General features: G+C 40.7%; 1 protein-coding gene across 4 annotated transcripts; it reads left to right on the top strand.

Annotated features, from left to right (window-relative positions):
• Window positions 1-3087: 3087 nt before the first annotated feature.
• Window positions 3088-9981, top strand: c14h18orf54 (chromosome 14 C18orf54 homolog). 4 transcript variants are annotated; one of them, XM_064309123.1, is made up of 8 exons: window positions 3088-3235; window positions 3907-4216; window positions 5072-5845; window positions 6042-6198; window positions 6625-6712; window positions 7230-7412; window positions 8314-8369; window positions 8689-9981. In XM_064309123.1, exons 2-8 carry the CDS (start codon window positions 3946-3948, stop codon window positions 8768-8770), a joined length of 1611 nt encoding a protein of 536 aa, XP_064165193.1. In that variant the 5' UTR covers window positions 3088-3235; window positions 3907-3945; the 3' UTR covers window positions 8771-9981. The 4 variants fall into 4 exon arrangements, with proteins under 4 accessions (XP_064165193.1, XP_064165195.1, XP_064165192.1 ...); XM_064309125.1 differs by having other exon boundaries at window positions 3217-3356; window positions 6625-6700; XM_064309122.1 differs by having other exon boundaries at window positions 3217-3356.
• The last annotated feature ends 410 nt before the right edge of the window (window positions 9982-10391 follow it).

The following is a 10391-nucleotide window of genomic DNA, read 5'->3' as shown; positions in this document are numbered from 1 at the left end:
ACAGTCTGTATTCCACACTTTTTAAAGCTGTATGGAAAAAAAACAGCAACCAGAGAAGAAGACACAGTAAATGCCGTTTTGCAGTACTTGCTGAGGTTTCAGGTATGATTATTGTGCCACTTAGCATTGTATATATAATTAAACGAATGCTTAGCAGCTGAGGTGATGTCCCAGCTCAAACTAGCTGGATTGAACTGAGATAATCATGGAAATATACAGTCACTGAGCCAACAACCATAAAGACTTTCGGTTTTCATAAAAGATTGAAGAAGCTAAGAACAGGAAAGGCTATATTCTTATCAAATGAATTCGATATCATTCTTGTCATGTGTTATTCAACATTGACTAGGAGAAATACAATGTTTTTACTTTATATTGTAATGACAATGAGCTCATGTACCTGGACAGAAGTGGACAAAGAAGATCTATGCAGCATACTTCCAAGGTCCAGCTTGATGGACAGCACAAATTCCTGTTCCCTTGAGTACACAGAATAAACAAGCGCGAGCTCATGGCTAAGCAGACCTTGATATAAGCAGAATTCAGCTAAGAAATGGAAAACAGGGAAGGAGAAAATAAGGTTGGTATTTTGTCTTATGACATACTATATATTTTTTATCAACAACACTCAGTTTGCTACTATACAAATGGTCTCAAAGTGAAACAGTATGTGTCCTATAGCTGTGTAGGTCATGTTGCACAGCTGTACTTGGCCATTTTTCCTTTTATGTCTCTTTACACCAGGTCTTACATAATCAGCAGGCTTTATGGACCTTTTCCCTATAAGAAATAGCCAACAGTGCCCGCTCATGCAGAAGCACCATGATTGATTTACTCTGTCAGTAGAGAGCACACATATCCACTGGGGTGGATGTGTTCTCTGACGTGGGCAGTAGATGTAGGGCATTATGAGTAATCTGCACCAAAAGCTGTTTTTTAATTTTATTTCATTTTTTTTTTTTTACAGTAGTTCAATAATGCAGTAACATGGTGTTATCTTATTGTTCTATTGGTGAGATTTACCTAATACACTCACATATACACCTTCATGTCTTCACACTGAAAAGCTTAGCTCTCAAACTAGCTCTAGTCAGTCCTAAACCATAATATACGACACTGCACTTAAACCAGCTGTGTCTTATTGAAAATAAAGAGCATCTATAAGCTAGTCATTTTCAACTGCATCACACATAGGCTACTTCCAAGTAGTTCCGAGACAACACTCACCTAACATGAGATCATTTTGTAGCGAATTACACTGCAGTCACTTGGACAGTTTATGACAGAGCTGATTAAACTTGCCATGATGGGATCACGCTGGGAGCGTGCCACCAGCAAATCTTGGAAAAACCGGTTTGGTGCACGACAACATTGCTTTCCTGTTTCATATACTTGGAAGACACCAAGATGGAGGATCTTCCCTGCTCATTATATTGTTTCCCAGTGTGGTGACTGTACAGATTCACCCCAGTCAATATCAAGCATCCATGATATTTCAGCTGTATGTGACATCTCAAGCACATATCACAAAGGAACAAGGGACACCATTACAGAATAAAAGCCAGATAACATACAATCCTCTGTATTCACCTGAAAGAAACCAAGACATAAGATGGAAACACAAATAATCATATAGGCCTTGGACTATGAAACAAAAGGTAGCTTTTATGCATTATCACACAGTCACAAAAAACTATGATACACCATTATGCAGTAAATGTCTTCAGTCCACAAGCATACAGAAAGCATGTCATATAACATCACAAGTCATTGTTTTGTGTATACTTAACATGTGTAATCTGTCTTCCAAAAGACCCTTAGTTCAGGGGTTTTCAAACTCAATCCTGTGGCTGCTTGTCTGTTCTGGTTATTGTTTTTTTATTTCTTGCTTTAAATTATTTTAATGCAGGTTTAGGCCATAGCCATTTGTTTTGGTATGAACTAATAATTTCCAAGATTTTTTATTTATTTATTTTGTGACCAGATATCCACAGTCCACACAGCAAAAAGGCCATTTTAAGACGCTAAATTAACACGACGAAATGCGCGGCCGCATCACAGTTACTAGTTGGAAGTTGTCTTACATCATTTTGTCTCATAAGGGATAGGCTAAGTTAAAAAAAAATGTTACTTTTCGTTTGAGTTTATGACGTGCAGGATGCCAAGCAAATTTACATGAACGAGTTTGTACTACAATGCATCCACTTATGTCATTGTGGTTTTCCTTTTTATACTTGACATCCAATATCTACAATTCAACCCCACCCTTCCTCTAAGAGGGAATCTTCGGCGCGGTTTTTCAGATTGAAAAAGAGGCGGGTTTTCCTATGTCTGTGTTTACGACAGACACAGATAGGAAGGCGGTAATGAGAGAGCCAACTAGTTTGATTTTACGGCCGTGAAAACTATAGAATTATGCAGAGGAGATAGAATTTTTTTTTTAATTAAATGCTGATTTTTTCCCCAACCTTGCTACAAATCAGCTATTTTTCTTACATACTAGAATAACATGTTTTTCAGTAATTTAGTAGTACCCCTTTAGTCAATTAAATGTTCTGATAAAAATAAACATGTCAGTGACATATTTGTAAAATAAAATGTTTTTAGATGACACAATTGCATCATTGTAAAAGGTCATTCCCGTGTATACCTTACCAGGTTGAACAGCAATTAATGATGTCTCACTTTCATTGACTTGTGATGGAACATTTCCATCTTGCCATTTTCATCACCATCTTTAGCAGGCCTTTCTGTCAGTTGAGGGCTGGGAACTGGTTGCCAGGTTTGACTATGAAGTCAATCTCCTCCATTGAATTGATTAAACTGTTTTTGCAACAACTTTTGGGTTTAAAACCCAATTGGCTGCACAACGTCACCCCAGACACATTCTTACAACATTTTGAGTTAAAATATCCCGATGAACACTCTCCTGAGAAAAAAAAAAAAAAAAACAGTTAATCGATTTTTAAACTGAATGCTGTGCATATTTACTCGTTGGAAGTTTTTATTTATTTATTTATTTTTTTAAGTATTGACAATTAAATAGTTTTTCCAAATACGAGCGTCGTTGGTACTCTACTCTATTCAGACTTTAACGCCATGTATCGGGGTTATTCGCACATGACGTAATTCGTGTTGAAATTTTGAAATAAACATGGCAACCCTCGCCGGGGGATTTTTTTCAAGAGAATTTGCTTCCTAGCAAGCATTTGAAAAGATTTCCTGATTCTCCAAGGTAGACTGGCTAGCTAAATGTAACTGTCTGGTTGGGCTTCCTGCATGTAATGTTTGCTATTTGTAGCCAGTCTACTATATTGCTAATTTTGGCTAATTTCACGTCAACTTGTTTGGATTAGGTAATATATGCGTTTATTGTTTAAACTGTCTTATCAGGCACCGACACGTTTCTTGAAGCCGGCCAGTTTTTACTTCTCTATTCCCTAACTTGTTAACGTAAACCTAACAATCACGTAACCAAAGCCAACTGAGTTTCCATAGTCTAGCTTGTCCAGCTGCAGATAGCCATATGGTGTCCTTGTTACGTGTAACTGACCGTCGGTTAGCGAGCTTGATAGTAAATTGAAAGTATAGTCTAACGTAAAACACGAGCCTCTTCATTTTAAAACGTACTGATTGTCCGTTACTTTACAACGTGTGTCCTGGATGACATCAAGAATGAACATAGTTGGCTGCGGTTGCTAAGATTATAGCTAGCTAACTGACTGTTGCGTTGCCGTGGAGTTTTCCTAGAAGTAGCATTCTTCCTCCCTCCCTTCATTTCACTGATATACTTGTACTGATTGAATAGGTGAAGTTTGTGCCTCTGCACTCACAGAGATTCCAATGATAGAAATGTCGTTAGCTAATGATAATTTAGCTAACGGTACCCCCTGTTCTTATTTTCAGGCTGATATGTTATCAGATGTCATGCACTGATACACAGTGATGTCTACCGACAACCTTCTCTCTCCGGAATCCACGGTTACTTCCCTCTTAGCCAGTTCTGGACACCTAAAGAGCTCGTTGACGTCCTACTCTGCGCGCTCCATTAGATACAGGGACAGGAAATACGAGTCGGCCACGGAGGCCCTGGATGCATACATTGCGGATTTCCAGAGGAGCCTGCTGGCCCCGGAGATGTCCACAGGGCGACTGCAGTTACCAAAAGACCCAGTCACCCCTATTCTTTCAGGAACCAGGTTCAGAAACAAGGATGGTAAACACAATGCGCAGATTACTCAACTAATCTATTCAGCGTCTATTCATGCTTGAAATTAGAATTTTGAATTTTAAAATAATTCACTTTATCCACCCACAAAGAGGATTCAAGTCCCCTTTTACAACTACACTTTTTATTAATCTAAGGTCGGTGCAGGCCAACAGGGCACTGCCATAGGCACTGTGAGAGGCTGTCTAGCTAGTGCACGTGCTGCCAGCATAGAACTCTCTGGAGACATAAATACAAGGAGTCCTTGCACTTTTTTCTGTCCAGTTGTGTTTGTACATCTATTGTACCATCAGGCAACTCCATTATCACAGCAGGGGTAAAATGAATTTATAACTGAATTCTGACAATACAATATACTGTCTTGCCACTTAATCTTGGCCTTCTGCTTGTGAGGGATCAATATGCAATATTTCTGCATTGTTACAGTAAGAAATTAGGGGGGAAAGCCCCAGAGAACAAGTCTTTTCACATGTTTTTTAAATGAGTATAACTATGTACACACTGCACAGTGATACAGTAAGTTTTCTTTGTAGGTGGCTGGGGACCTTCCATATTTTTTACTTTCTTTTTTCTGTTTGCTTATATCTCTCTTCATTAAAACCTCAGACTGGTAAGACTTACATCATCAAGTAGAGGATGAATGGGTCAGTCTTGCAGGATAAGGGTCTGAGTACTTAGCTGTGCATATGCAGTAACTTCTCTACAAATACAATACAATGAGGTACATTCAATTTTATATCCCAATTCAGGTATTGGTCTTATAAATATGAAAAGTCACTATACTCTAAATAAATATTTGCGAGTAATATTGTTATTCTTGACAGTTTTTCATATGATTTCCAGTGCTTAAAGAGAAGCTGACTGATGGGGAGCTAGACTTCCTGAACCTGCCTGTTGGCACTCAGCAGAGAGACTCAGATAGTCTGAGCCTGACCACTGATGACCTGCTGATCCTGCCCACTGACGGCTCCATGCCGGTCACCCGTACCTCAGCGTACCTGACCCAACGTGTGGCCCGCCCCTGGGGCGACAGCGCTAACTCCAGGTCCCTCAAGTGCCAGGACCTCCTCACATCACAGGGGATCTCTCAGCGGAAGAGGGGGCTAGGGAAATACCTGGGGGGAGAGGACTTCCTGGGCTCACACCCAAACCACCAGCTCAAAGGTACCCACCAAACACAGAGGGGGCCACCGGACGCAGTCTCCTCTCGACACTACCCCAGGTGGCTGACCAGCCTGAAGTCAGACATGGACTTCTCAGGCGTCACCAGTGTCCCGGACCAAGCGTACCCGACCTGGCTGAGGGACTGCGAAACGGCCTCGGGCCACGCCAGCTGCAGGACGCCTTTCAGGAAACTCGGGCACAGTCGCACCTTCCCGCCCTCACCCAAAGCACCGTCCTGGCTGGGCGTGCTGGAGTCCCCGTATGAGGAACCGCAGGAGGACACAGGGAGCCACCTGAGAGTGGAGCAGAGCGTGAGCGAGGAGACGGGAGAAGGCACCAGCGCACTGCTGGAGGAAGCAGGACAGCCAACACTCAGGGAGCTGAGATTAGAGTTTGCAGAACAGCTGGCCTCTGTTGAAGAGAGAGATGCACATAATGACAAACCCTTTAGAGGTTAGACTGTAACCACAAAGGGCACATTTTATTGTCCATACCTGCATTCTTGTTTTTTCTGTTCAGTTAACAGCATGCATGCTGAAATAAAATAATAATGAATAAATAAATAATACAGTGAAAATGAGGTAATACTTGCTACATTTTCACCACAGTCAGTATAGTATTGACTTTGATGTGGTATGCGTTCCTACAGATGACAAGATTGAGTCTTTGATACTGAAAGCAGAGAAGGCCCTGGGCTCCCCCTCACTAGGCCCTGGACGTCCCACGTTGAAGGACGGGAGTGGCAGTCCGCGCACTGAAGACATCCTGGACCTGGATCGGTCATGGGACAACCCCCCTGTTACCTTGTGAGTGCCAGTCTGTCTACCAGATTAACTGGATATACAAGTCACTTCCTCATTCTCTTACCAAAGCAGAATTTGTAAGCCTTTATGTCATGTTTTGAAAAACACGTTCTTGACAACTTAGATACTGTCATGTGACTTGTTCTGGCATTTACCAAATCAAAGTTACAGTCAGGAAGGCCCTTGACTGCAATTTTGTATAGAGGGAAGACCTCTAGACCCCTCCCTTTTTCAATTGTTTATTTATTCATATAATTTATTTAGAAATGTAATCATGACTTAATATTACTTTTGTTTGTTTTTATCATTTATCAAGAATTTTAGTGTGCCTTGGCTGAGAAAAAGTTATGCAGAATGGGAACACCTGTAGAACTGGGAGCACACACTGTTACACATCATATCCCATCTTTTTTTTAAAAACCTCTGCAGTAAATCTCCAGTGCCAGTAGGCGGCGCTGAAGACCAGCTCAATGTAAACAAGCCAGGAGTGGCCAGGAAAATGGAGGTTTGTAAACGAGTACGTTGCGCACCAATCAATCATTTTTCACTAAAAAGGAATCAATAAAGGAATCGTTTTCCCTAAAAGAAAATGTGAAGGTAGTTCATATAATTAATCATGCATTTGCATGTCCAGCTGGTATGTGTACTGCCGGAAGAACAAAGTTGCCATTGATTTGTTTTTTTTATCGATGCTGGCACGGTTAAATCTTTTATTCTTGATGGATCTTGCAGTTTAATAGATTGGTCAGATAACTGCCTATTTTAGTCTAGTTTGACTGCAATGCTGGCTGCTGTTGTTGTGGCTAAATGTCAGTACATGGGCTAATTATCCATTGGGGAAAACCATTTTATTGCTGAAACAGCCTAGTACAAAAATACTGGAACGGTTTTTGTTTTCTGTGGTCACTGTCCTTATTTAGTCTTCTAAGAAAGCATAATATAGTTTTGGGTGGGATGATGTAGACTGTGTGTGTTTAATAGACCAGCTGGTCTGCTATACTAAATAAGCATACCGTCAATGCTGCGTCCTTCAGGCCACAGCATCCATTTCCTCGGGTTACAGCAGTAGGAAACACCCAGGACCTGTTGAGGCCCTCAAGCAGATGCTGTTCAGCCTGCAGGCTGTGGAGCACAGGGTCAGGCAGGAGGGGAAAGCACAGGATGCCTCCACGCTGGAGACCAAAAACCCAGAAGAAGAACACTCGGAGGCCTGCACGGTAGGGACCCCAAAAGGCTGATGTGGTCTTACCCAGCCAGGATACTAATATGCATCACATTCTCAATGAGCACTTTGCTGTTGTTGCATTCAGTCGCCCCATCCCCATGGTGATAAGGTCTTCAAGTGTTCCTATACATGTTCTGAAGGCTCCTTTAAGCCTTTTGCACATTGTAGGGGAGAATCCCCAGGTCCGTGCCACTGTTTTCAGCGTGGTGTAACAGGAAGCCTGATTGCGTTTTCAGGATAACCGCGGCCTGTTGTTGACCAGCTTCCCCAAACAGTCTGGGACAGTACTGCATTTTTTTTGTAGTAGAAATAGGGAGCCTGACAGGAAATAGATTAACGAGGCTGCCATTTAAAGTTATTTAATTCTGTTTTATTAGGAAGGTTTATTGACAATGTTTGTGTATACTATACATGTTATCATGTGGCATAGAGTATGTAAAACATCATTAAAACAATGAACAGTTGTACATACTGCTTTAACCAGTGTTAGAACTGAACAGTGTTAATAAAAATTACTAGCTTATTTTGTCACAGACGCTAGCCTAAAGCAACTGTGTCTCAGGGTGCTTTGCGGCCCATTGAGCTGTGAGCGTGAAGCTGGGTCAGTTAAAAAAAAATTAAATCATGAAAACCTAGGCATGAATACACAGTGCTCTGTGGACAGCGGGAAACTTGTCCCAGCGCACACTAACTGCATTTTGTGTGGCAGTTTTGCCATGAACCCAGAGGCAGAGGCACTCCTCGGATCATTCACTCGACACACTGCATGGCAGTGCACAGCAGTGTGTATACACGGCCATCAGTGGTCCAGCAGTAGCTGTGAAAGACCCAGACTGAACCTCATTTTTGTACGTTGAAAACGTGTTTTTTATGAGATCCTGTTTACATTGCAGATTTTGGACCCGTGTGGCGATTACGAGAGTGCCCCTGGTGGTCAGTCTTTACAGAGGTAATTTGTGCTCTCTTTGAAATTTTAAATGGCCAGCACTGTGGAACTGACTATTAAACAACATGTCATTTCAGCATTTGTGTTCTAACAAGCAGTGCCACCGACATTCTCTGTACGTTTGAGAAGACAACTCATTTTATTGCCCATCAGAGCATGGTAAAAACTAAAGACTCTCTGTCACCATCTTGTCTAATTGGGTCATATTGTACACTATGCCAAAACTTTGACTTGGGTAATAAATGCTGCACTGTGCTCATAAATAGAGAACAGCAGTTGCAGAACAAGATGTTTTATTAAATAATATATTATTTGGTTGTAGGGCTCTGCATCATTTGGGGAGACTAAAGAGCCTTGTGGACGACATGAATGACAAAAAGGAGAGAGAACCTCAGGAGCAGTGATGTGCGAGAACAGTAAGAGACCACAGAGAAGAAGACTTGACCCCTCTATTTCTGGATTTTGGTTAAAGCTCCTTTGTGCCAAACTGAGAAGAAATTTGTTGAACTGTCATTTTTCAGGCCCAGTAATATCTTTAATTCAAGCAAATATACTGTCATAAAAACATTTTACATACATACTGTAGTGTGGGACAGGTGTGAAATTAAGAATCATGTGTGGTTGGCTGATCTTTTTCTGTTAATACAAGCACATTCTGTCACAACTGTATTTAAAACATTTCCTGGTTGTTATGGGAAAACAATGAACTACCAGCAAAGTTGGTGTTTCAAAGCCGTGTTCCACAATATGTTGGATGCTAGCCGTATATTGTATGTATGTGTACCACACCATTCCTGTCACCCTAAGTAGCTGTAGCTGTGTAAAATTACTTGCTGAGCTATGATAATAATCTGATGCTACGCAGAAGTGCTTTAAAATTCAATATGTGCCATCCAAATGCAGTCTTACGTCAGTGATGAAAAATGATATTGTGGTGTATATGAGATTCTGAGCTTTTCTTACAATAGTAAATGTTTCTCAGCTGACTTCAAAATTGAGAGCAGTTATCCTCAAGGAGCCAAGATTCAAAATGGATTGTTTGTCATTGTACAAACGTGAAAGCCTTAAATTGTATATTTTTAACGACAATATTTGACTAAGATGGTATTTTATATATGAAGGGTATTTAAAGAATGAATAATTTACTGTTGATTACAATTTTGTGTATTTACTGAACTCAGTGTTTAGTGTCGGAAAGTCAACTGTGATGCCATCAGAATCCAATTCCTTGTACTAATTCAATTTCCATAAAACTTTACTCACTTTCCTGTTACTCTTTAAAATGTATTTAATTAAATCATATTGTTTAAAATCCACGTTGTTCTAAAAGTGCCACAATAGCATTGCATTTTGTATTTGTACACTATTGTTATTTGTAAAATGTTGTTGCTGCTCCTGTATATTTGAATGACCAATTTATTAATATATTAAGCCAAAACAACTGTATTTTCTGTAATTATGATCTGTTTAGGGAAGTATTTCTTTAGCAATGCCTGATTCATGTTTGAAAGCACATTTGTCTATTCCAGGCTAGTTTCAGTGCTAAGCCAGCTACACACTGACCAGCAGCCTCAGTGTGTTCTGTTCAGACAATATTAAAAATAAAGAACCCTCACCAGTGTTGCTCATTGTGCTCTGTATTTCTGGACCTGTCTTATCCCTGTGTGGCTCTATTTGGAGCAGGTATTTTGGGCGTGGCCTCTCCCTCAGCCAGTGCCGCTAATGGACTGAGCGTTGCTCCACTCTCCTCGTATGGGATTAGTTTTCTGACGGGACGTGACAGCCGTATCTGGTGAAATTGAGGTTAATTTCATTGGGAAGGCCGGAACTGCAAGGGCCTGTTTCAGCCTGGCCTGCTCGTTTGCTGTTTTTGTTGTTTTACACTATGTACACGCTTAATCGTTTTGATTTGAGTTCTTTTTTCCATTATGATTTACTCCTAGTCACCGGCTTTGTTTCCTATTACTTTTAAGTTTACAAATATTTGTATGTTTAGACTTCTAATTTCCTGCTTAATTTCATTAT

This window comes from Anguilla rostrata, chromosome 14, assembly GCF_018555375.3.
Source record: "Anguilla rostrata isolate EN2019 chromosome 14, ASM1855537v3, whole genome shotgun sequence".
Classification (NCBI taxonomy): Eukaryota; Metazoa; Chordata; class Actinopteri; order Anguilliformes; family Anguillidae; genus Anguilla; species Anguilla rostrata.
The sequence above is the reverse complement of the archived record's forward strand: the minus strand, read 5'-3'. Positions and strand labels throughout refer to the sequence as shown.